Here is a 25,775-nt window from a genome sequence, read left to right as displayed (position 1 = left end):
GTGTCTTTGGAGGGTGTTTTTAAGGTATGTTTATAAAATCTTAAGCTTTTCAAGGAGCTTTCCGAAAGGGAAAATCCTTTGTAAAACTCTGTATGTAATTTTTGTTATAAATAAAAAAGTTAGTGAGATAGCCTTCGCGAGGGACGGGAGAGAAGCGGATGCAAGATATCACACTATTTAGTTTCATAACCATAACACAAAAGATTGCAGGAAAGAAGAAAAGAGGGATACTGATATTATTGTTTTTACTTCTTTTATTTCAATCGTGTGTTGTAATTACACACAAAGTGCTTTTTACGTGGAGTCACATCCGTGATAAAAATCAAAAAGTGGAGTGATCGCTCTTTTTGAAAATTTCATATAATGAAAAGCTATTACTGTAGCCTTTTTGAAATATTCAGATACTAACAAACTAATGTGGGCATCGACTTTCATAATTGAAAAATAATTTTCTTGTTTAATGAATTGACGTACCAAACTCTCAAACTTAAATCTTAAACCTACCTTAATGAAGAAGCCGTTGGTACACACAACAGTATATAAATAAATTAAGGGCATTGGTACCTAACTGCTTTTCAAATAAAATCTTACACCTAACTTTCTCAAGAGCCGTTGTTCCGCACAGACAATGATTGATTAAGGTCCCAAATCCTCGTACTTAAATCTTACACTTAACATAATTGGAGAAGCCGCTGATCCACACAGCCAATGACGGAGTTACTAACAAGGTTAAGCTGGGCTTTAGGATAGGGAGTTTTAGTTCTTTAAACTTAAAAATACTAATTGTTTGAGTAATTTTTTATTTTATTTTTAATTGTTTTAGCTAACTCAATATATCAAACACAGGTCAGTCAAATAATAAAATATTATTTTAAAATTATTTTAATCAATTCAAAATCCGTACGATTACTAGATCCTAGAAATAATAATTTACTTTAATATTTTAATATTTTATTCTATTCAAAACCATACGGTTTTAGATTTTCTAGGAGTACGTAATGATTAGTTTTCATTATTTTATTGTTTTACTAGCATCTCTGCATGCTTTCACGCTCATGCGAGAGATATTTTTACATTACGGACGCTACGTGCCCCAAAAATGTTTTCCTTTAGATATTCTTATATTTCTTAAGTGATAACTAAAAATAGATAGGATGTCATTGCCAATAGAGGTGGGTTCGGTTGAAATCGGTTCGGTTTTTTGCCAAAACCGAAACCGAACCGAAATTTCGGTTCGGTTCAATTTTTTTCGGTTTTATTTTTTATTTTTTCCGGTTTGGTTTCGGTTTTTTTTTTCAAAAAATGAAAAATTTTGAAATCTTAAATTTTAGGGTAAATTACATAATAGCCCCTCAGGTTTGAGGTCTATTGCAATCTTATACAACATCTTTAAAACATTTCACTTTCATACCTCAAGTACTATTTTATTTCAATTTCATACAACCGTTACATTTCAATTTCTAGGAGTACGTAATGATTAGTTTTCATTATTTTATTGTTTTACTAGCATCTCTGCATGCTTTCACGCTCATGCGAGAGATATTTTTACATTACGGGCGCTACGTGCCCCAAAAATGTTTTCCTTTAGATATTCTTATATTTCTTAAGTGATAACTAAAAATAGATAGGATGTCATTGCCAATAGAGGTGGGTTCGGTTGAAATCGGTTCGGTTTTTTGCCAAAACCGAAACCGAACCGAAATTTCGGTTCGGTTCAATTTTTTTTCGGTTTTATTTTTTATTTTTTCCGGTTTGGTTTCGGTTTTTTTTTTCAAAAAATGAAAAATTTTGAAATCTTAAATTTTAGGGTAAATTACATAATAGCCCCTCAGGTTTGAGGTCTATTGCAATCTTATACAACATCTTTAAAACATTTCACTTTCATACCTCAAGTACTATTTTATTTCAATTTCATACAACCGTTACATTTTCCATCTATGGATCTATTAAATGCTGACGTGGCTGCCAAATGTCTGCCATGTGGCAAATAAAAATAATTTTTTAATTTTTTTTAATAAACCTGTCTGCCATTTTTTTTTTCTCTCTTTCTTCTTCTTCTTCTTCTTCTGGGGTTTTTTTTTTCTTCTTCTTCTTCTTCCTCCTCCTCCTCCTCCTCATTCTTCTTCCTTCTTCTTCTGGGTTGCAAGGGATTCGATCATTTTTGTTTTTTGTTTTTTTTCTTCTTCTTCCTCCTCCTCCTCTTTCTTCTTCTCTTCTTCTTCTTCCTCCTTCTGGTTCGGTCCCTTCTTTTTTTCTTTTCTTCTTCTTCTTCCTCCTCCTCCTCTTTCTTCTTCTCATCCTCCTCTTTCTTCTTCTCTTCTGGGCTCGGTCCCTTTCTTTTTTTTTTCTTTTCTTCTTCTTCTTCTCTTCCTCCTCTTTCTTCTTCTCTTCTGGGTTCGGTCCCTTTCTTTTTTTTTTCTTTTTTCTTCTTCTTCTTCTTTTTCTTCTTCCTCCTGCTCGTCTTTCTTCTTCTCTTCCTCCTCTTTCTTCTTCTCTTCTAGGTTCGGTCCCTTTCTTCTTCTTTTTTCTTCTTCTTCTTCTTCTTCTTCCTCCTCCTCCTCTTTCTTCTTCTCTTCTTCTTCTTCCTGCTTCTTCTTCTGGGTTCGGTCCCTTTCTTCTTCTTTTTTTTTCCTTCCAATTTCCGGTTTTTTTAAAAAAAAATTATTTTATTTGCCACGTGGCAGACATTTGGTAGCCACATGGCATATATGTGGCAGCTACGTCAGCATTTAACAGATCCATGGATGAAAAATGTAACGGTTGTATGAAATTGAAATAAAATAGTACTTGAGGTATAAAAGTGAAATGTTTTAAAGATGTTGTATAAGATTGCAAATAGACCTCAAACCTGATGGGCTACTATGTAATTTACCCTAAATTTTAACATATCCAACACAATCATAACATAAATATTCCGACTAGACTTAAAGATAATGAAAATAAACATTTAAAGTTCAACTAGAATTATAACATAAAGTTTTTTTTTAATATTTTGGGTTTAAAGTTTAACTGTAAATAGATTTCTTTTTAGACGATGATGATGGAGTATGACCTTATTCATTCCTCTCTTTCTCTCAATCTCTCTCTCTCTCTCTCTCTCTCTCTCTCTCTCTATATATATATATATATATATATATATATATATATATACATGTATTCTTCTTCATCATCATCTATCATCTATATATATAAAGGGAGAAGACCAGTTTGGTGAAGCATTCAGAAATGCCAAGAATGCCCTCACTTCGTACACAAAAAACCAAAAAATAATTGTCTAAAAAATAGGGTTAAAAACGTAATAATTCTGAATTCTCAACGACATTAATTCACAACCATTGGATAAGATACTCACACTTTAAGTTCATTTTCAGCCTTTAGATCAATTATTCCACAACTGCTAGAAAGACATCAGAAACCATGTATTGCACGATCAAAGCAGCAACTGCTGCGGTTGACAGACCCGACATGGAACCGCCATTTATCACACGTTCTCGATCCCCACAGAGCATACAAAAGGGAAAATTGGATGATTTTCTCAAACTCATTTTTGTCTTCCGTACAAAACACCCTCCTCCACGCCTTTTATGTATGATTTCTTCATCTGAAACTGGCAATCCTGAAAATAAATGTTAGGATTTACACAAATTGGTTAGTATTATCCCTCTTTATTCAATATCCATTTTTTTTTGTCCCATCGTCTGCACACTGTTTTTTCTATCTATTCATTCTGTGGTATTTTTCTAGCTATTCATTTTGTGGCCTTAGGTACCTTCCATCACTCTCTCTCTCAAACATTGCACTGAGGAAGAATGCGCACTCATTCTTTTAGACTAAAAACCCAGAAATCCTAACTTTCAAGGACGATCCGGTAAGCATTTTCTCTAATACTCACTCTCGTATTTTCTGTGCTTTCCTTGGTTTTTTGCTTTTGTTTAAGTTTTTTATGGGTTTTAAGTTTATTGTAGTCAATTTCGGGTTTTGTGGAGTCGGAAAATCGAAGACTAAGAAGCAGAGGAGGAGATCAGTGAAGAAAAAAGGAGAGAAAGTAAAAGGAAAAAATGTGAGTTATTTTTTATTATTCTCTTTTTCCAAAAAGCAATTTTTGGATATTTTATCATTATTGTTTGGTTGCTAGGAAATTGGGTTACTGAGTAGCAAATAAATTTGATTGTTTTGTGGTTTTTGAGTAGTTGCAGGAAGTAAATTTAATTATATTGTGTCTACTGGAAGGTTGGAAGAACTGATATGCTTATGTATATGTATACATATGTTCTGATTCCTGTTAAACTTTGTATTATTTTTGTGTTTGTCATTGGCAGGTAGCTTTGAAAACATTAGATAAATTGGATAATTTTCTCGAACAATATTATCCTTATCTTGGCCAGATTTTTGAAATGGGTTTTCGCTAGAGATTTTCACTTTCTGCTTCAATCTAGGTACTCTATGCTTAATTGAATTGTTCATCACGACCTTATTTTCATATATATAGTAATTTGGAGTATTTAACTCGATTGTCATTTGAACTATTCGAAATTATTTATATTTACCAGATTTTTTAAATGGGTTTTGGACCAATTTGTAGAAACCTCTCTGTTTTGTGTAATGTACTACTACGATTAGTAGTTTGTTTTTGGGTGGTGAATTTATAAGATTTGGAATCTTTATGGAAGAACAAGGAAAGAAAATCTGCAAAAAAGACAAGATTAGTCAAATTCTCCCACCGTTTCATTTTAAAGATGTTTATAGCTTTAGGAACCTACTTTTCATCCTGAGTTTTCATCCCACCGGAGATTGGCGGCTTCAGCTTCATTGTCGCTGAGACTGGTGGCCCGTTGGTGTCGGGTACGGTTTATTGATACGTAGGAGTTTTACAGGTAGGTTGGTTTTTGTATACCTCTGTGTCGAAAGAAATATGTGTATGTTGTTTGCTGCAAATGAATTGATTTCATTACATTTCAGGCTTCATGACTTGAATCAACTTGGTGAGTTTTATGCTCTTCGTTCGATTATAGTATATTCTTTTACAATGACTTTAAGTATTTACATAGACAGTTTTGCAATCTGATTTTTTTTTTTTTAAGTTTTTGCTAAAGATGCACGATTCAATGTGGATGTGGCCTTACAATTTTTTTATTAGAATATGATATATTTTAATTGTTCTCTTATTGAGTAAAGTTTTGGACGGTTTGGCAATGTGTAATTGAAGTTCTGTTTGTCATTGTATCGATGTTGCAGTTTGCTTACTTGCCAAAGCTTTTAACATGTTTCGGGAGTGATACACATGGAGAATACCAGTGGTTACACATTCCAGGTTTGAGCATTCGCTTGCTATCTATTTGCCATACATGACGATAAAGAAAGCCAGCAAATTTTCAAGTCATGTTCGCTAATTAGGATTGGATTAGTCTTGGGTTAAGTAGAATTTGATTGAAGAGGCTAGCATTAAGTATTTGTGGATTAATTTTCCCATCGTTAGATTTTTTTGTATGTAGAGAAAGGTTTCTAGCTCGTATATACCTAACTATTAGCCATTTATTCGTATTATTGCTTTGTTCCAAATAAGTAATGCTTTCAATGCCATTTACAGATAATAAACAATTAAATTACAAGCATCTATTTGCATTTTTGGACATATATTATGCACTGAATTTACTATGTCATTTTGGTTTTGGCTTTTACTTTGCCTTACTAAATTACATTAATTTTAGAGCATATTAAGCAACTTTTACCTATCACAATAGTTAATTAAATAGATGAAGACCTATCCAGAAAAATGCACATTTTGACATAAAACCGTGAACATCATTAAGGTATCTTATCCATGAATATTTATTCTATCTATATCCTCATGAACTTAGTTTATCTTTTCCACTTTCTTCATAACACTACATTAGGGGAGCCTCATGTTCCTTATTATCATTAAAAACATATGTGTGATACATGTAATGATCCTTATTATCAATAAGACTTAGATCTTATCCAACAATTATACATTCAAATTCCAGCCAAAAATTGGAATCCCCAATCTAACCAACTCAACATACAGGTCTACAAAAATAGAACAAATTATAGTTTTAATCAACTCATCTTTAACAGATTTTGGTAAAATAAAGTGTTCAAAGAGAATCCAATATGTAGTGAGCTGTATTTTGTGGTATTGTGAGGATAAGATGATATATATGCCTCCGTTTTTTCTCAATAGGAAACTGAGATTGTATGATGCTGTTGAAGATGCCAACATAAATGCAAAGAAAGAAGAGGGACAAATAAAGAATAGAGGGTAAATACATTAGCTCCCTTCGATTCTGTTAGTTGGTACTTTTCTCCTATTTTTCATTTTTTTTTATGGACGAATACATATTCATCATTCCTATATACAATCAGAATAACTATGTATTTCATGTATCACCATTCTCTTTACCTGAAATCTTATTTGGATGGTCTTGCTTATGTACGAAGTTCTTTCTTATATGATGAATGATTTCCTAGCCTATTTTGTGTTTCATTGCACTTTAGCGTTAGGTGTAAGAAAACACACAACTTTTTTTTTTCTTTCCACCTCAAGTGACAAATTTGTGAACAACCATTAATTGAAAAAAAAGAGGCTATTTTCATGGCCTGACCTCAAATGAATTTGTATTAAATTAAAAGCCAAAATTTGCACACCACTTAAATTGGCACAAATTCAGCATTTGTACTTGGCTCCAAGAACCTACTTTGGCCTAATTTTTTAGAAATACCCCGTGTTTTTACATACGCAAAACATCTTAAAGCAAAACCATTTTTAGGGGCGCGTACCAAACATCTTAACAATAGATAAGATCCCAATATATTTTAACTATCACAATAGTTAGGTAAATAGATGAAGACCTATACACGAAATGTAGTATACAAAGAAATCTTGCTTCATTCCAGCTAATTATGGTGATTCCTAATAGGTAACAACTTTATTAATGATAACCTTTCAATATGCATTTCTCACTTATGAATTAACTCTTTTTATTTGATTTTTAATTTTCTCACAATTGTTTGTAGATTGGCAATGAAAATTTGAAGCGTCAATCAGGAACAAATGGGTGGAAATTGCAGGATTGATGTCAATTTTCTTTTCAAAATAAACAATGACATATAGACTTTATGGGTATTGTGAATAACATAAATATTGTGATCTAGGTTTTATATTTTGACATTTAAGTTGTTTTGTATTTTGCTACGAGTACTTAATGTTTTCATATACTCTTTTTTTATTCACATCTACTTACTATTGTTCATGAACTTTAGGTAGGAACTTGCATCCAAAATCCCATGTTGTTTGACAATTACATGAATAACATTTAAATCATTACTTTACGCAAAGTGAAAACGAAAAACATGACAACTTTTTAGGACGTGCATGATAAAAAAAAAAGTTCCTCTTTGCACAATACATTTAAAATATATCTTGACAATTACAATGGAAAAAAATAACACAATATACCTTTAGGGGCGCGTAGCGCCCGTGATGCAAAAATGCCTCTCGCATGCACGTTAGTGCATGCGGAGAGGCTAGTATATATAGAGGGAGAAGGCCAAATAGGTGAAGCATTTCAAAATGCCAAGAAAGTCCCTTTTTTGTATTCACAACCAAACCCAAAAAATTTCAAAAAATGAGGATAAACTGGTAAAAAAACAATAACCACACAGAAATATGTATTGAAAACCCACCACGTTCAGGACGTTCAGTTTTCTGCGTAGCAGTTTTCAAACCCCCCACAACCTTTTATCATAACTTCTCCACTTCATTTGTTCAGTTACAAAATTTTGATCTCCGTACATCGATCAACCTCCTCTCCCAATTCGAGCACTACTTCTCTATTCTTTCTAATGCTTCGTCTTCGTTTCGGATCAGCTTGCTCTGACTCAGCCACTCCCGCTGGTTCGGAACCACCACCACGGTTGCGTACCGGAAGGACGGAGGAGATACGTTTTTCATTGAAGAAAGCATTTCGTGGACGCCCCTCAGTGTATTCGATAAGGTTTCTCAAGCTCTTTACAACGCCGGCCTCGGCTAACTGTCTCTGGTTCAAGTACCAAGTTCAATCCTAAACCTAACTTTTTTTCTTTCATTTCTCAATTTTCTCCATCCAAGCAATAAAAAATTGAACTATGTTTTCAGATTATTGATCCCAATTTGTGAAATCGCTTCAAATTTTGAATTTTTTATTATGTGTTTTTGGGATTTTAGGCTGCTAGCATAGGGTCTATAATTTCAGGGAAGGATTGTTGCAGCTGAAACTGAATCATCACGTTCAGGGATGGATGTTGTTTTGATCAGGGATTCCCCTCATTGGGTTTTCATTACAGTTTGGATTTACAGTAAATGCAATTCCGGTTCCTAAAGCTCAAAGAGAAGGTCTGCAAAGGTACGTTTACAGCTATATATGTCGTGTTCCTTTCGAGTATGTGATCGGGCTTTTGTCTTTCTTCCATTTCAGTCATCCGTTTTCCTTTCAATTTTCACGAATAAGAAAATTTAGATGTTAAATTTTTCAGTGCACAGGTTCATATGTAATCCCTCCTATCTGTAATGGAAGTTTGTAGGGTTTATGCTTTGGTTTATAGTGATGGAAATAAAGTTGTTGCGATGAAGACCTCTCTCACTCTCTGAGGCCAGAACGGAGTGAAACGGTAATTCTCCGCGCCTTCTCCTTTTCCATTGAAGAGTTTGAATACTTACTTTTCCTACGTTTTTCTCATTGAAATTTCTTCAAGTGTATTTATTCAAATGGGTTTGACACATTTACCAGACACATGGAATTAGAAAGAAGACTAAACTTTGGGACCGTGTGGCACAATAGCCAGTAGACAAAAGGGAATAGATTGGATTAGTTGGATTCATTTTTTACTGCCTCACTGCAGAGTTATCACTTCCCTCCCCAACTTTTTTCTGATCTATGTCCACTTCGTCTAATTTTTTAAATGCCTTAATCTCTTGAATGCTTCTTCTTTGCTTTTTCGTCCATTTTCGGTTTTTAACACAGTTTGTAATTGTGAAACAGGTATTGGATTGATTTTAGCGAGTGGGTTTTTTTGTTAACGTGGATCAGATTCGGACCTTTGTGTCAATCGAAGTCATTGCTGGTTGGTTAGCCGAGGTATGGTTGCTAGGTTTCTGTCTTGGTGCAATTCAAAATGTTTTCAGTTGTTATATGGACTTAAGATTTAGTAAGTACTTGCCGAAAGTCATGGGATTTCGAAATATCGATGTCTTGGTTGCTTATTAGCTTAAACATCTAATCTAAGAACCAAGGTAGTCTTTTTTTCACTGCCTCACTACATACAATGTGATGATGATTTAGACAACAGAGTCGTGTGACAGGATCTGTGCGTGCAACCTCATTGGTTAGACAGGCCTTGGTGTTTGCTGTTTTGGGCAATGTTTAATCCATTGCCAGTGGTGCACTACTTTGTGATACCATGGATGAGCAGGAAAGTAAATGCAAGAGTTTGATTGCATAATTACACGGAAAAATAAGTTTATATAATTTTAACTATTCTGAAGTGAATCTTCTACTGGTCCGGTTCAATGTTGTCCCAGTTTACATGGGACAATGCAACACTTTATGACACTCTTCTTATCGGCTGTATATGGATCATCGTTGACTTATGGATTAATATGCTTATGTAGATGTATACATATGTTTTGATTCCTGTTAAACTTTGTTTGTATTATTTTTGTGGTTGGCATTGATAGTAGCTTTGAAAACATTCATATTTATCCATAGGACCTTGAGGGAGGGTGATCCAATTTTCAGAGAAGAACTAAGTTTTTCTCAGAGAGGACGAATTCTACAGCTTTTTAATTTCAAAGACAATTCCAGCCCCATTGGTGCATTTCCAATGCCTTAATCTCTTGAATTCTTTCACCTCTTTGGCATGTCAATTGTCATTATTAGCTATTAGATGAAGGACTTGAAATTATGACGTTCATTTTGAACTCAAAATTGAAGAAACACAAACACATTTGTAACTTCTACACATGTTATATTATGCAACATATACGTGCAAATATATTCTAACCCTTGCACTATGTTGTTGCCCGTACAAAAAATGAAAAAAGACTAATGTGTTGCTCACTATAGTTTAATTAAATTGATGATACACATTTGAGGACATGATTTTCAAGGATAGTATCACTTTCATATGTTAGTTAACTGTTACAGTAATTTTTTCCCTTATGTGCTCATTTCCTTTGTCAAATAAATTATTGTGTTTATTTATTTATTTATTTTTATGTAGGAATACAAAAAGTTTTCAACTGGAGTTCAACATATCAAGTATGGAGAGAAATGATAGGAGCAATATAGCCAAAGTTGTCATCTTCTTAAATAAATTGTTCTCAATGTTAGGATGTCTTTTTCCTCCGTTTGGGGTTTTGTCCTACCTGGTATGAACAATGTTTTAACTCTATCAAATATTCTCCCTCAACTTTTGTAAACTTTGAATTGCTCTCTGTATTATGTGACATGATGATCGCTTTTCTTTAATGTTTCTAATATGTCTCATAAAGAAAGAAAATAATGAAATACAAAACAAGTGAAGCAATTCACGCAGATAAATATGTTTAAAATGTGAGTCGCGTGCAGCATGCCGTGATTAAAAAAAGGCATTTCGCAATTATTTTGTGTCAAGGCCTTGAAATTGTATAATTGTACAAGATTATTGTGTTACCGTACGAGGCCTCGACATTACAGGGCCTTGAAATTCTCTCTTTCCCTTTTGGTTTTTGACAGATTGTATTAGATTGATTGTTGTTCGTTTGATGAAGTTCTCGATTCAAGAGCATATATATATTCAGTTTCTACTATTTGGTGTTTGTTGAGTTTTAAGTCTGAGTTGTTGTGATGTTTGTGTGTTTCTAAATTTCTTTCAATAGCTTACTTTTAGTTTGCTTTTGTTTGTATATATTTCTTCCGAGCAATTTTTCGAGTTGCATTCATACGAGCTATACGAAAATGATAGTTATTTGAGAAAATTTGGAGAGAAGAGCGTCCTAAATTATTAGTACAACATCTACTATTGTAAAGTAAGCAGACATATTTGAGCTTTCTATTTTTTCCTGTTATAGGCTGCATAATGAAAGGGATTGACTGCCTTTGTTGCTAATATTTATGGTGTCGGTGTTGTGGTGTAAACAAAAAAAAAATTCTCTCTACCAAATACTATGATGAATCCTATGTCAAATGATGTATATGGTTTTGAGATATGTAAAAGATCTATTGTGGTACACATCTGTATTTGACTATTTTGCCTGGTAGGTAACTGTGATCTTCATGCTTATTGTTTTGTGTGGGTTGTTAGAAAATACTCCAAACAGTGAGCAAGTTTTATTCGATATTGAATTTGTTAAAAGAAGAAGAGAACGCATTTTTCTCAATAGAATGCAAATTTCATTCAACTTGGAGAAATACTATTTGACCACTCAGACTTAATTAGTTTGTTTGTAACTTAAAACAACAGTGACACTATTAATATCTAAACCAAATGAACAATGAGCAATGACTTTTTGAGTAATCTGAGGGCTCAGATTACACATTTTAGTTCATCTTTTGGTGTCCTGCAAGTGGCCCCTTTACCACAATGGTGGAAAGGTGTTGACCCATTGTATGAAGGCATGAGTTCAAATTCCGTTGGTGACTAATCTAACAAAATCTATCATTTGACAAAAAAAAAAAAAGAGCAATACAGTCCGAGGCAGAAACAATGAGAGTTGTTGCACGCACTTCATTTGCGATTTAGGGGAAAGAATCTAATCCCCTTTTGAGGGAGTCTCTCGATTTCGATTATGTTGATGCACAAAATCAGCGAAGACTTTGGTACAACAGAAAGTGTCAGGTTTTGTGACCTTCGCTTGGTTGCTTCCGTCACTAGTGAGGATAAGTACGTAAATGAATAGAGACAGAGAAGCAAACACAGGATGTACGTGGTTCACCCAGATTGGCTACGTCCACGGAGTAGAGGAGTTCTTATTAGTAGTGAAGGGCTTACACAAGTACAAAGGATCAAGCTCTCAATTTAGTGAGTTCTTGTGAATGATTTAACACAAAATGGCATTAGGCAATATTGTGGGGGAATGACCCCTATTTATAGAAAAACTTGTAGCTTTGTCACATTGACATGTGTCATGTTATGATTGGTTCTTGATGTCGACACGTGCTGCGCTCTGATTGGCTTCTAATCTTGACACGTGTCGAGTAGTGATTGGCCTCCTGGTCGGAGGGGAACTCTTCTGGGTCCTTGACAGTATAGCGTTGGCCGGTGCTCGGTAGTTTCGGGATTGGTCAAGTATGGTACAAACAGATTACATTTTAAGTTTTTTCCTAAATAGTTGGACGAGGCCATCTCCTTTGGCAATTAGGGGTGGGTTCAAAAAACCGAAAACCGAACCGAACCGAAACCGAAAAAATCGAACCGAACGAAAAAACCGAACCGAATTGAAAAAACCGAACCGAACCGAACTCTTTTGGTTCGGTTCGGTTTTGGTGGTCTAGAAACCGAACCAAACCGAACCGAAATAATTAAATTAGTATTTTTTAAATTTTATTTATTTAATTATTTGATTTTATTATATTAGAATATGATACTTCGGACTGCTGCTTTGGTAGGACTTGTTTGCTTTCCAATTCAAATTGTCTTCTCAGCTTCTCCATCTACAACAAAAATTAGAACTTATACCATTACATGCAATATTTCTAGTTTATATCATTAAGTGCAACACATATATAAGAACACATATCTCAACTGCACTGCAATTGATTAGGGAAAGCAAACAGCGTATAAAAGTCTCATGAATTTATTAAACACTACAAGATCAAAAACAAAATTCAAACTTTCTCACCTATGGCCAAGTATAGTAGCTTCCGTGGCCTAACAATTTTGAAAAGTATATCAATATATTCAAAAATATTGATGAACACCTCTTCAAAATTTGCTGGTGGTAGAAGGTGAACACAGAATGTAAAAATTATATTATGTAACTACATATATGGATTAAAAAAATTCGGACCATAAAGATAAAGAAAATATCAAAAATTGTTACCTAGACAATAATAAAAATAAATAGTATATTATAGAATGTTTATCAGAAATTAAGCAAGCAATAGGCTCCTCTGAGTTAGCGTCAGCAGATAACAAGCTAGCCAAGCATTCGCGGAACTGTTCAACACATTTGACATTCAGAAGAGAGAAAAGATGGAGAATGTTATTGGTGGCCGCCTCGGATTCAGATAAGCCGTCAGGGATTGAGATAAACGTGAAGTGTGGATGGGCTGATGGGTTGAAGTTATGAGAGTTGAAGTTGGTGTGGATAATGGTTATGGAGAAGCCTTTGGTGTGTAGAATGTTGGCCAGTTGCAGCATTGGGTTTATATGTGATGCAGGAAAAGGCAAGGGGAAGAGTATCACTCTCCGGTGTTTGCTCTGCTCCATTAGAGGGATTATGTGGTTGCTTGGCTTGAAAATGTTGTGACTAATCAATCACAAAAGTTCTTTATTTATACTAGCTAATTGGAAGCTAGGGCATATGTCACAATCTCTGTGCCTAATTTTATAAGGGGAAGGGGTTTTTGAACATTAGTCCTTGCAAAATATTAGAATTAAAAAAAAAAAAAACCTTGATGCTAGATTACATATTTAATTTAATCTCTGTACTTTTATTAAGATTTATATTCTATTTTTGTTATTTAATGTCTTCACATTAAAATTTTAATTTTATTGATATGCACATATTAGTTCTTTCAATTATAAATGAACATAAACGAGAAAATATTAAAAGAAATTAGTGACACATAAATATGTAAATATATGTGTACATAAATGACTGTACTGAAATGTTTGTACCTACATATATTATAATGAACCTAAATGTATGTACCAAAATGTATTATATTGAATTACTGTACTTAAATATCAATACCGAAATGTATGTACTAAAATATATTATATTGAATTAGTGTACCAAAATTTACGTACCGAAATGTATTATATTGAATTAATGTACCTATATATTTGTATTGATGGATATACTGAAATATATCAAATGAATTAATGTATCTAAATGAAAGATTATACAAATTGTATTCGAATATATTATATAAAAAATTAGTTTACCTAAATGGAGACATCAAAATATATTATGATGACTGAAATGAAAATGAAAATTAAATGTAATTAATACATTTAAAATAGGAAAGAAAGAAAAAAGAAATAAAACATCAAAATGTAATTAATAAATGAGATGATTAAATGTATCATAGATTAAAATTAGATTTTAATCTTACATAAGGTTATAATTTAAAACTCATCTTTTTTAAGGATTAAAATAAAGTTTTCTATTTTATAAATCAATCTCTGACCTTTTCTCTCCTACCATTACAGGGAGTCTGTGTGTGTTAGGCACTTAGGGCACGTTTACGTAAGGATAATCGGCATCAAGAAACAGAATTGAATTCTAATTACGGAATACTCCGGTGTTTACCAAATCTAAGGGAATAAAAAATTAGTGGGTCCCACATAAATTTTGGAATCCAATTCCGAAATTTGGAGCAATTGGACTCCTAACTATGGGATGGTATTTGGATTCTGAAGGAATGATGTGACATCCCACATCGCCCAGGGGAGTGGATCATGTTAGTCTTATATGTATATTCTCATCTCTACCTAGCACGAGACCTTTTGGGAGCTCACTGGCTTCGGGTTCTATCGGAACTCTGAAGTTAAACGAGTTCGCATGAGAGCAATCCCATGATAGGTGACCCATTGGGAAGTTCTCGTGTGAGTTCCCAGAAACAAAACCGTGAGGGCGTGGTAAAGGCCCAAAGTGGACAATATTGTGCTACGGTAGAGTCGAGTCCGGGATGTGGTGGGGGCCCAGGCCGGGATGTGACAATTTGGTATCAGAGCCAATCCTTGGCCGGAAGTGTGGTTAATATCAACATCCTATTAATAATATCCACGATATATATATGGTTTTTAAAAAAGTGTGGTTAATCTTTGAAAAATCCATTGCTAAAAGCCCCAATTTATGTACACACATACACATGTTGCAGACGCCGGATCCTTTCCACCAAGTTTACCAAGGCACAAAATCCGGACCTTTGAAATTTGATCCAATGACTAAAGTTATTATAATTTTTAAAGTAAGCCTTTATTTGTAACTGTTTGATCAAATTTCAAAAATCTGGATTGTGTGTCTTGGTGGAAAAGATCCGGAGAGTGCAGACCAACAATATTTTTTATTTTATTCAATAACAATGCTGAGTTTTAGAAACAAACGATTTATAATGATAAAATATGTTGAATTAACCCATCCAAAGACTGGTATGAAGAGCCACCACCTTTGAGGCAAAGATTTGCCTCCTCCATCAACTTTAAGGCTCTGTCTTTGATCTCTTCCCCTTCTTCCTCCACCATGAGTCTTCTAATTGTTCTTTCAACCTCACCTCTCTCAATCCCATGCTCCAACTGCAACCCTACCTTCCAAACATCGCTCACATATCTTGCATTTACCATTTGATCACCAAAACATGGCGTACAAATCATAGGGATCCCTTCACAAATGCTCTCCAATGTAGAATTCCAACCACAGTGAGTCCAAAAGGCTCCAACTGCTGGGTGGGCCAACACTTCTTTTTGTGGAGCCCATTTCACAACATGGGCCCTCTTGTTCAACGCTTCTGTAAACTCGTTAGGCAACTTTTCAAGCCAGTTCGACTCTTGAACTAATCCAAGTCGAACCACCCACAAAAAAGGTTGGCCACTATTGACCAACCCCCAAGCAATCTCCAAAAATTGAGCTTGATCTATACTAGCAATGCTCCCAAAGCTAACATAAACAACAGATTTTGGCGCTTGAGTGTCTAGCCATGAAATGCAACTTTGGTCTTGTGCTAATAAACTACTTGAAGAAGAAGAGGTTGTGGGACCACACTTGTGAAATGGACCTAGTGAGAAAATTGGAATATTGGGGTAATATTTTTGGCGAATTGTGGCAAGTGCATGTCCTTCAAGATCTTCAAAAGTATTGAAAATTAGTCCATAAGAAGCCTTGGGTTCATTTGCCATGTTGGTTATCACTTGATAAAAAACCTCAGGGTCGCAATTCGTCATCGTTGGTAGGTCTTTAACTTTGAGAGGTGAAAGCTCTGCCACTGGTATTTCTAGCCGAGAATCTAATTATTGTCAAAATAAAAAGTCAAAAATAAATTGTCTAAATCTTGGTACATTCTTTCTATAATACGTGAGTAAGTAATATTATGTAAAAAAGATTAATAAAAAGACTAATATTTCGGCAAAGTAATCACTACGAGAAAGTTACGACTAGCACTTCATATCCTTACTCAGTTATTTGGACTAATAAATAATACACATAGACATAGTCAAGTCAACCATGTATTATAAATTTAGGCAATTAAAGGGTGCCATACACACATCTATTTTATCTCTCATATACCCCTCTTAATATCTGACTGTCGAATCAAATGAATTGAAGAAAATCAATAAATATAAACTAATATAGATATGTGGAAAGTAAAAAATACTAATAGTGTATGAATAGCACTACTCCAATTAAAACACTTTGAGCAAGTGTATATATATATATATATATATATATATATATATATATATATATATATATATATTCTGTCAAAATAGAAAGCCAAACACAAGTTTTCTAGTAAGTACATATATTTTGTCTTTTAACAAGATAGTGCATATTCTAAAATGTTAATTTATGAGGGAGAGCATAGGATAAGAGTATCATCAATAGGAACTTTATCCTCAACGAGGCTACCATATTTGTAGCTTTAATGAAAAATTTCATCTCCAATGAACTGGAAAATAAGGCTAATTCTGTCACATGGGCTAGCAATTTCATTATTTTGGTAGCAAAAAAAAAAGGCTACATCTAGCACCAAAAAGCAAGAGACCCCACACCAAATTAAGAGCGCAATCTTGGTTTCTTTTTTGTTTTTTAGTTTAGAAATGGGGTCCATTTCTAATCCTGCCAAAACATGATTTCAGAATTTATTTTCAACTTTGTTTAATCAAGAAAACATAAACAAACAATGGCTATATTCTGTGTTATTAATTAAGAAAAAAATGTTGTGCTTTTTGCTTAATCTTCTAGATTGAAAAGTTCACAAAAAAAGTGATGAAATTTAACATTGGTAGTTTAGAGACCTAAACCGATACATAAATCAACGGATGAGATTAAGATAAGAAAACCTAATCTAACGGTGCATAGGTGATGAAATCTAATTTTGTCAGAATTTGAAATGTTTTTTGGTTGAAAAGTTCATAAAATATTTAAGGTAACACGTCCAAAACCAACTTAAGAAAAGTTAAGATAACAATAAATTTACAGCGTTATCAAATTATTAATCAAATTATTACATACATAAATATATAGCCTATATAGAGCTTGAAAGGTATTTAGCCTCGTATAGAGCCAAAAGGGTATATAGCCCCTCATTGTAAGAGATTCATTTTTAGAGTCTTAAAGATTCCTTGAAGCTCTAAATTGAGCTATATCCACCACTTTTCTAGCTTCATATAGAGTCCCTCATTGGAAATGCTCTAAACATGCTAACCTAGCTAGTTATCTTAATCCAAACAAAAATACTACGTTTACGATCTATTTATATCATCATTTGTATCATCTCTCTAATAGAGATAAGACCACATGTGTTGGTACGTTCTACCTTTATTAGAGCGATGACACAAATAGATGGTAAGGGTATCATTGCTCAACTCCAAATCTGCATAAGTTGTTTATGTACCAATTTGGGATCGCTTCTAGAAAAGTTAAAAAGTGTTTTGTAGTTACCAAAACATTTTTGGATCTGTAGTTATTTCTAAAGAAGAAGAAGAATCACTTCGAAGTTTTTGCCAAGAAGCACTTGAGTTTTTAATAAAATTTTTGACATGTTTATAACAAAAGCATTTTATAATCTCTTACGAATAAAAAACAACAATATTACTTATAGAAAGAATTCTAAACGAGACATTAGTCTCGGTACAGTGTCCTCATTCTACTCATATTATTTAGATGTGCAATGATGAAATTAAAACACATGTAATAACAGGGTTTTGTTGGCTTGAGATTTTACCTGATATTGGTAGGTAACCCTTTTCCTTGAGTAGTGGAAATGCAGCATAAACAGCCAAGGAAGCGGCACTCCCAGTCCTTAACATGATCGTCGGCAGTTCAAAGCTCTCCGCAACCGATCGAGTGAAGTCAAAGAAAGGGTCGGAGATCAAGCATGCAATGGGGTTCCCCGAATGAACGCCATCGGATAACAACCCGGCCAAGCATTCTCTGAAAGGCTCAACACATTTAGCATTTAGAATAGAAAGAACAACGGTGAGATCCTTGATGGAGGCCTCGGTTTCTGTCAAGTCAACAGGGATTGAATGGTAGGTGAAGTGTGGGTTTCGGGTTGAAGGATTGAGGGAGTTGAAGTTGGTGTGGATGATGGCTATGGAGAAGCCTTTGGAATGGAGAATTTTGGCCAGTTCCAGCATAGGGTTTATATGCCCTTGCAATGGCAGTGGGCAAAGGATCAGTCTCCTGCCTTTGCTTTGCTCCATTTTTGAATCGAGATTGTTTTTTGTTTGCTTAGCATATGAATTTGGTATTAATAAAGCTTGGTTACTTAAAAAAACAAGCAGGAGCTCTCACCCAGTAACAACTTGATGAGTGTCCAAAATCATTGAAAATTTAGAGCTTGAACAAACAACTCGGATACTAGTTAAGCTATTATTGGAGAAAATTTTCATTGTAACCGGAATACGGATGGTACATCACTTATTTTTATATAAGTTATGGAAAATTGTAATTTTTAAATTATTAACTTTTTAATATATATATTCCATCATTTCTATAGTGATACGTGGTGTACCATCCCATATTTCGATCACATTAAAAAATTTCTCGTTATTGAGTGAGAGCATGAACTTCTGTATTTTTTAAGCAACTTTGTTCATTGGACTTGGATTGTCTGCCCTCCAATTTTGGTACCCTCCTCGTGCCCTCTTGTTTTTGTGATCACGGTTAAGCCATGTCAACATTTTATATTAATATTTCTTTTTGTTTTATTATTTTTATAAAAAAATAATATAAAATATTAACGTGGCTTAACCGTGACCACACAAAACAGGAGGGTACGGGGAGGGCACTAAAATGGGAGGCAGAGAATCCAAGTCCTTGTTCATTTGGTATTATCCTTAAAAAAAAATAAAAAATAAAAAAATCCGAACCGAAGACGAACTTTTTAGCAGCCGTCTCAAATTTACTCACGCTACTCCTAAAACTTTTTCTGACTGAATGGGTCACTGATGTTGATGTTTTTTTTCTTTTCTGAACTACAGGCTCACGACTTTTAAGAATCGCGCATAAAGTAATTCTGATAATGGAATGAGGATAGGATAGGTCCTCTTTTTAAGAATCGAGAGCATTCAGTGGTTGTGCAAGAAACTTGGCGTTGAGGATAAGATAGTGGAGGAAATCTTGGATCCCATTTGCATAAAGTAATTCTGATAATGGAATGAGGATAGGATAGGTCCTGTTTTTTAGGATTTCGGTGACTCGTTAATTTATATATTTATCGTATATCATGTAATCATAAATTATTTTAAATATTTTATTTAAAATTTAACACAAATAGTATCTCATAAAAATTGACTACAAGATTTATGATAAACAGACACGATTAAATAATCTCCTAGATTTTCACAAAGTAGATCCAAAGATGATCCTCATTCCTGATAATGCATTATCATACTGGTTCGATCTATACCGATTTTCTTCACATTTTAACAACTAATAATTTGACCTATTACTGCTATCGTTGTCTAAATATATATATATATATATATATATATATATATATATATTCATAGTTTGTTAGAATAAACACTTTTTTGGGCTTATTGAGCTGGGCTCTGTCTACTTGGATTTCCTTAATCTATGTTGGGTTTTTGCCTTTTTTGGATTGGCCCGTGTTTTAAATAAATGTTAATTTGTGATAAAAAATAAAATAAAAATTGTTGTTAGAAATGTCAAATTAAAAGAGCAATAGTGGTGGAAATGTATTGAGTCCTTACATGACGACGTAGATTTAAATCCCGTCAGTGATTAATCTAACAAAATATATCGTTTGACAAAAAAATAGGAACAAAACAGTTTTGATGCACTATTTATATGTTATTCTTGTAGAACACCAAATGGTTTGAATGATAAAATGTGTTTAACCAACCCATCCAAAGATTGGTTTGAGGAGCCACCTTGCTTGAGGCAAAGATTTGCCTTCTCCATTAGCTTCAAGGCTCTGTGTCTCATCTCTTCCCCTTCCTTCTCCACCATTACTCTCCTAATTGCTTTTTCAATCACACCTCTCTCAATCCCATCTTCAATCTGCAACCCGACCTTCCAAACTTCACTCGCATATCTTGCAAGAACCATTTGATCGGCGAAACTTGGCGTACAAATCATGGGGACCCCCTCACAAACACTCTCGAATGTAGAATTCCAACCATTGTGGGTCCAAAAGGCTCCAACTGCCAGATGGGCCAACACTTCTTTTTGTGGCGCCCATTTCACAATGTGTCCCCTCCCATTCAAAGTCTCGACAAACCCACTAGGTAATTGTTCGAGGCAATTCAATCCATGGACTAAATCAGGTCGAACCACCCACAAGAAAGGTTGGTTGCTATTGCATAGTCCCCAAGCTATCTCCAAAAATTGAGCTTCTTCCATTTTGGCAACGGTCCCAAAACTCACATAAACAACTGACTTTGGTGCTTGAGTGTTTAGCCATGAAATGCAACTTTGGTCTTGTGACAATAGGCTATTTGAAGAAGGGGAAGGGGAATACTTGTGAAATGGGCCTATTGGGAAAATTGGAGTATTGGGTAGATATTCGTGGCGTATTTTGGCCAGTGGAGTTTCTTCAAAGTCTTCAAAAGTATTGAAAATCAGTCCATCTGAGGCCTGAGTTATACTTAACAAGTAAACAATGAACTCAAAATATTTATCGGCATCGCACCCTTTAACCACCGGAAGGTCTTTGACTTTGAGAGGTGGAAGCTCCTTTACCAGCTCTTCTAGTCGATAATCTATTTGGAAAACAATTAACTAAATATTAGTTGTCACATTAGTATACATGAATTAGTAATATCACGTGACCGTGCTACACATAAATTTTTCGAATTGAGTGATATGCAATGTTAAGAATGAAATTGCTTGTAGGGTTGTACCTTGTATGGGAAGGTAACCCCTTTCACGCAGAAGAGGAAATGCATAATAAACAGCAGTGCAAGTGGCACCCATGGTCTCTAGCGCAAGCCTTGGGAGCTTGAGGCTCTCAGCAACAGGTTGTGTGAAGTGAAAGATAGCATCAGAAATTAAGCAAGCAATAGGCTCCTCTGAGTTAGCGTCAGCAGATAACAAGCTAGCCAAGCATTCGCGGAACTGTTCAACACATTTGACATTCAGAAGAGAGAAAAGATGGAGAATGTTATTGGTGGCCGCCTCGGATTCAGATAAGCCGTCAGGGATTGAGATAAACGTGAAGTGTGGATGGGCTGATGGGTTGAAGTTATGAGAGTTGAAGTTGGTGTGGATAATGGTTATGGAGAAGCCTTTGGTGTGTAGAATGTTGGCCAGTTGCAGCATTGGGTTTATATGTGATGCAGGAAAAGGCAAGGGGAAGAGTATTGTGGAGCCAAAAATATTCACTAAGCGACACGTGGACTTTTGAACGAAAGAGGACAAAAATACCCTTGAGGCATACCAGGATTCCTACGCGCAAGTAGAGGGTAATCATCCTCAACCAAATCAAAAATGCTCTAGAAGAGGTAACCAATTCCAAATTATCTTATTTTAGGTAATTATTTCCAAAATTTAATTTTCCTAATATATTATTTATCTAAAATAATATATTCTTCCCATATCTCCTAAAATCATCCTTTAATATCAATTTGAAACATCCATTCAAACCTAAAAAATAGAATAAGGCCGGCTACCCCATTCAAAACCTAATACATCACCTTTTTTCTACCTTTTCCATCATCTCTTCCCTTTTATTAGCCAATTAACACCATAAAGCACAAAAACATTTCCTTTCATATTTAATTAGCCAATTAATTGGCTAATTAAACCTAAAATAAACCCTAAAATCCCACCTAGTAGACCGGCCACATTCCCTCTCTTTGCTCCACACCTTTTCAAATTTCTTCCACTATATTAGCCAAATAATGCTAGTCATTCAATTGGGTAACTTCCCATTTATTTCTATTATATTTTATTAGCCAATAAAGTGGCTAATAAAACCACAAAATTCATCCCAAAGCACATGAAAAGGGCCGGCCATTTCTTGAAGATGTGGACCAATTTGGTCCTATAAATAGTCACCCATTTTTACCAAACACTCAGGCCAAACCTCTTGCAAAAATTCCAAAACACTCTAAACACTATTTCTCTCTAAATTTCTAACTTTGGCATCGGAGGTTCTTCGGCCAAAGCCCCCCCCATTCATCGTGGGCGCGTGAGGCTTTTGGCCTTAACCTAAGGTGCTAGTTGTTTTGTAGGTGCAAAATCGTCCAAGATCGAAGAGGAGAAAATTTGCATCCACAAATTGGTGCTTTCATTGAGAGTTGAAATCCATATTCGTAGAAGACTCTCGCACAAAAAAGGTTTTTTCTTTATTTTCTAGTCCATTTGAATATTTTTCATACGTTCTTATTATTAGAATTTTTTACTTGCAAAGGATCTTTGATAAAACGTATAAGCAAAATATAATGGCTAGAAATTTAGAAAATTCCACAAGTGAAAATTCTAATGTTCAAGAAATGGGATTGCGGAGATCCGTGAGGCTAAATGCGACAATAAGGGGAGCGGCATCATCATCACGAGCTTCCACCATGGGAACCACCGTGGTGGCTACTTCGGTAGCTACCCGCGGCGAGGTCCATGGTGCCTTCACCACGGCCACCATGGGAACCACCGCGGTGGCTACTTCGGTAGCCACTCGTGGCGAGGTCCATGGAGCCTTCACCACGACCCGGAGATCCGTAAGGCAAAATGCGACAATAAGGGGAACTGTATCATCACCACGAGCTTCCACCATGGGAACCACCGTGGTGGCTACCTCGGTAGCCACCCACGGTGAGGTCCATGATGCCTTCACCACGGCCACCATGGGAACCACCACGATGGCTACTTCGGTAGCCACTCGTGGCGAGGTCCATGGAGCCTTCACCAAGGCTCACGGTACCAAGACCACGATCTAAGCCGTGCCATCCAAGTTCACGTGGACCCAAGCCCAAGCTTCGCATTCACATGCACCGCGCATTGAGCAGCCTGCTCCCGTGATCCAGCCTGCTCCCGTCGAGCAACCCACTCCCGTGGCCCAGCCTGCTCCTGCCAAGCAGCCCACTCCCGTGGCCCAGCCTGCTCCTGCCAAGCAGCCTACTTCTGTGGCCCAGCCTGCTCCCGCCAAGCAACCTGCTCCTGCCAAGCAGCCCACTCCCGTGGCCCAGCCTGCTCCTGCCAAGCAGCCTGCTCTCGTGACCCAGCCTGCTCCCGACGAGCAACCCACTCCCGTGGTCCAGCCTGCTTCTTTCGAGCAGCCCACTCTCACAGCCCAGCCTGCTCCCGTGGCTTTCCAAGCAGCCCAAGTCGGCCCAAGACTATCTCAACCATCCGGACCTACCATCGAGCCGGGGGCATTCTCACCACATTTTTTCGCGGATTTGACATTTCCCAACTCAAATCTCGCGCCCGGAGTCTACCACATTTCCACTACCCAAGGAGGCGCATTCCTTCCAAGCTCTTCAAATCCAAATGGCGAACAACACTTGTCTCGACAAGTCATAGAGTTGACGAGTGCCCTTACACAACAGACAACTTTGGTGAATCAACTTTTGCAACGCATCGGGATCCAACGTGCCCCGGACGAGGTATCCCGAAGTAGGACAAGGGCAGATGAACCTTTCCAGCAGCATCCCGGCAAGCAGCCATTCGACCAGCCACGAGCCGAACGTTCAGGCAGTGTACATTCCCGATTGGGCCCCCGAGATAGCGTATACTCCCGTCTTAGCGCGCGGAGGAGCGTGTACTCTCGATTAGGCCCACGGATGAGCATACATTCATGGTTGGGGTCACACTCCGATAGTCAACATGAGCAACCTTCCGGACAAAGTGTTCATTCGCGGCTAAGCCCACAAGGAGCATCATCCACCTCACATCAGAGTAGGCAGCACGACGGACGGAGAGAAGCAGTCACTCAATCCAGCTCAAGTTCAACCAGCAGCCTGCGAAGAACTCGCTCGCCTGCTAGAAACGCACCACATGCACTGCATCTGCGGCGTAGACGAGCCAAACACATGGAAGAGCAGCCTAGACCAGCAAGTCATGGCTGGGGGCAGCCGAGAGCTCCGCTACCCCAACAAAGGCAAATTCAGGAAGAAGTAGAGAGACTCTTGACCAAGCGATTGCATGATTTCCAACGCAACGAGGTCACCGACGAGGCACTACGACGGAACATGACCAACATAAGCAGGTCACCCTTCACGGACGAGATCGAGCAGGCAGAGCCTCCACGAGAGTTCAGCATGCCACATTTCACATCTTTCAAAGGGGATGAAGACCCGGAGAGACACTTAAAGCGCTACCGAAGCGTAATGATCCTTTATCGAAACAACGATGAGCTCATGTGCAAGATATTCGCCACCACTCTACAAGGCGAGGCGCAAGATTGGTTCTACACCCTGCCGCCACAATCCATCCGAGATTTCTACGAACTTTCTTTGGTTTTCACCAAAGAATATTCATCCTATCGCTCAATAAAAAAGAAGTCTGATCATTTGTTCAACGTCAAGAAGAACCCAAAGGAGTCGCTTCGCGACTATGTGAGGAGGTTCAAAGTAGAGAAGGCAAAAATAGTCGGATGCAACGACTCGATAGCTAGAGCAGCCTTCCAAAAAGGACTTCCAGCAGACCACCCGCTATTCGGAAAATTGATCATGAAAGAAGATCTAACTCTGGCAGACTCTTTTGCTTTGGCAGAGAAGTATGCACTTTGGGATGAGGCTCGCCAATGCACATTCAAGGACTTGAAGAAGTACCCGACATCACCTCCCTAGAAGCAGCGGAGGACTTATTCACATGTTTGACGTTATCTAAAGTAGCAATAAGCTCTACCATCATGCGAGAAGAGATGGGGCCCGACTACCTGTATTCTACAGTTCAAAAGCTCTAATCGATGTTATTAAAAATTCAAAAGTTAACTTTGGCGATAGTTGTGCAACCTAGAAGCACAAATTTTACTTTCAAACGCATGCAATCATCTTAATGACGTACTATTCTGCCCAATCCAGACGCGCGACGATAAAGGCGTAGACCCTGGCGGATGTAAAGTTTTCTGACGAACGTAACACTGGAAAGACACACTTGAAAGCAAGTTTTGTCCTCGTCACCCTGAAAGATTCTACATAGGAGCAACATGTAACGGTAGTTGAGTACCATTTCTTGCTGCGCATCACACGGCCCTAGCTGACCCTTGCTCAAAGATTCAACTCTAGAGTGGCCCAATACCGGCAGTTGAGCATCTCCTGTTGCGTATGACATGGCCCCATCTCCACAGCTCCCTACTGCGCCTTCACGCCGAGCTTAGGTGACGCAACAGAGCGGCCCAACGATGCCTCAGAAGTAGCCGAGCACACTCTAGCTGCGC

At 36.6% G+C, this 25,775-nt stretch overlaps 2 protein-coding genes and 2 long non-coding RNA genes across 6 annotated transcripts; 2 read left to right on the top strand and 2 right to left on the bottom strand.

Annotated features, from left to right (window-relative positions):
- Window positions 1-3,508: 3,508 nt before the first annotated feature.
- On the top strand, window positions 3,509-7,275 carry LOC103425845 (uncharacterized). 2 transcript variants are annotated; one of them, XR_011582883.1, is made up of 6 exons: window positions 3,509-3,648; window positions 3,766-3,868; window positions 3,966-4,060; window positions 5,236-5,311; window positions 6,203-6,280; window positions 7,036-7,275. It is a non-coding gene; the product is annotated as an uncharacterized lncRNA (long non-coding RNA). The 2 variants fall into 2 exon arrangements; XR_528011.4 differs by having other exon boundaries at window positions 3,745-3,868.
- A 436-nt stretch (window positions 7,276-7,711) lies between these two features.
- On the top strand, window positions 7,712-10,526 carry LOC103425852 (uncharacterized). Of its 2 annotated transcripts, none has more exons than XR_528013.4 (5): window positions 7,712-8,066; window positions 8,225-8,402; window positions 8,533-8,667; window positions 9,039-9,134; window positions 10,279-10,526. It is a non-coding gene; the product is annotated as an uncharacterized lncRNA (long non-coding RNA). The 2 variants fall into 2 exon arrangements; XR_528014.4 differs by having other exon boundaries at window positions 7,769-8,073.
- A 4,497-nt stretch (window positions 10,527-15,023) lies between these two features.
- Window positions 15,024-18,970, bottom strand: LOC103453281 (UDP-glycosyltransferase 76F1-like). The gene is made up of 2 exons (XM_008392823.4): window positions 18,150-18,970; window positions 15,024-16,208 (listed from the first exon to the last, which is right to left on the bottom strand). Exons 1-2 carry the CDS (start codon window positions 18,628-18,630, stop codon window positions 15,316-15,318), a joined length of 1,374 nt encoding a protein of 457 aa, XP_008391045.1. The 5' UTR covers window positions 18,631-18,970; the 3' UTR covers window positions 15,024-15,315.
- Window positions 18,971-20,239: 1,269 nt separating this feature from the next.
- Window positions 20,240-23,289, bottom strand: LOC139197808 (UDP-glycosyltransferase 76B1-like). Its single transcript, XM_070825784.1, has 3 exons — window positions 23,190-23,289; window positions 21,298-21,777; window positions 20,240-21,156 (listed from the first exon to the last, which is right to left on the bottom strand). Exons 1-3 carry the CDS (start codon window positions 23,287-23,289, stop codon window positions 20,246-20,248), a joined length of 1,491 nt encoding a protein of 496 aa, XP_070681885.1. The 3' UTR covers window positions 20,240-20,245.
- Between the last annotated feature and the right edge of the window lie 2,486 nt (window positions 23,290-25,775).

Source organism: Malus domestica, chromosome 07 (genome assembly GCF_042453785.1).
Source record: "Malus domestica chromosome 07, GDT2T_hap1".
NCBI classification, from domain to species: domain Eukaryota; kingdom Viridiplantae; phylum Streptophyta; class Magnoliopsida; order Rosales; family Rosaceae; genus Malus; species Malus domestica.
This window is presented reverse-complemented; position numbering and strand designations above follow the sequence as displayed.

Coding starts and splice junctions, on each gene's coding strand:
- LOC103453281 (XM_008392823.4), bottom strand. CDS start 18,630: ATGGAGCAAAGCAAAGGCAGGAGACTGATCCTTTGCCCACTGCCATTG. Junction 16,209..18,149: donor GGGTTACCTACCAATATCAG/GTAAAATCTCAA, acceptor GACAATAATTAG/ATTCTCGGCTAGAAATACCA.
- LOC139197808 (XM_070825784.1), bottom strand. CDS start 23,289: ATGGACCTCGCCACGAGTGGCTACCGAAGTAGCCATCGTGGTGGTTCC. Junction 21,778..23,189: donor CACCGTGGGTGGCTACCGAG/GTAGCCACCACG, acceptor CGTGTCGCTTAG/TGAATATTTTTGGCTCCACA. Junction 21,157..21,297: donor GGGTTACCTTCCCATACAAG/GTACAACCCTAC, acceptor TTTTCCAAATAG/ATTATCGACTAGAAGAGCTG.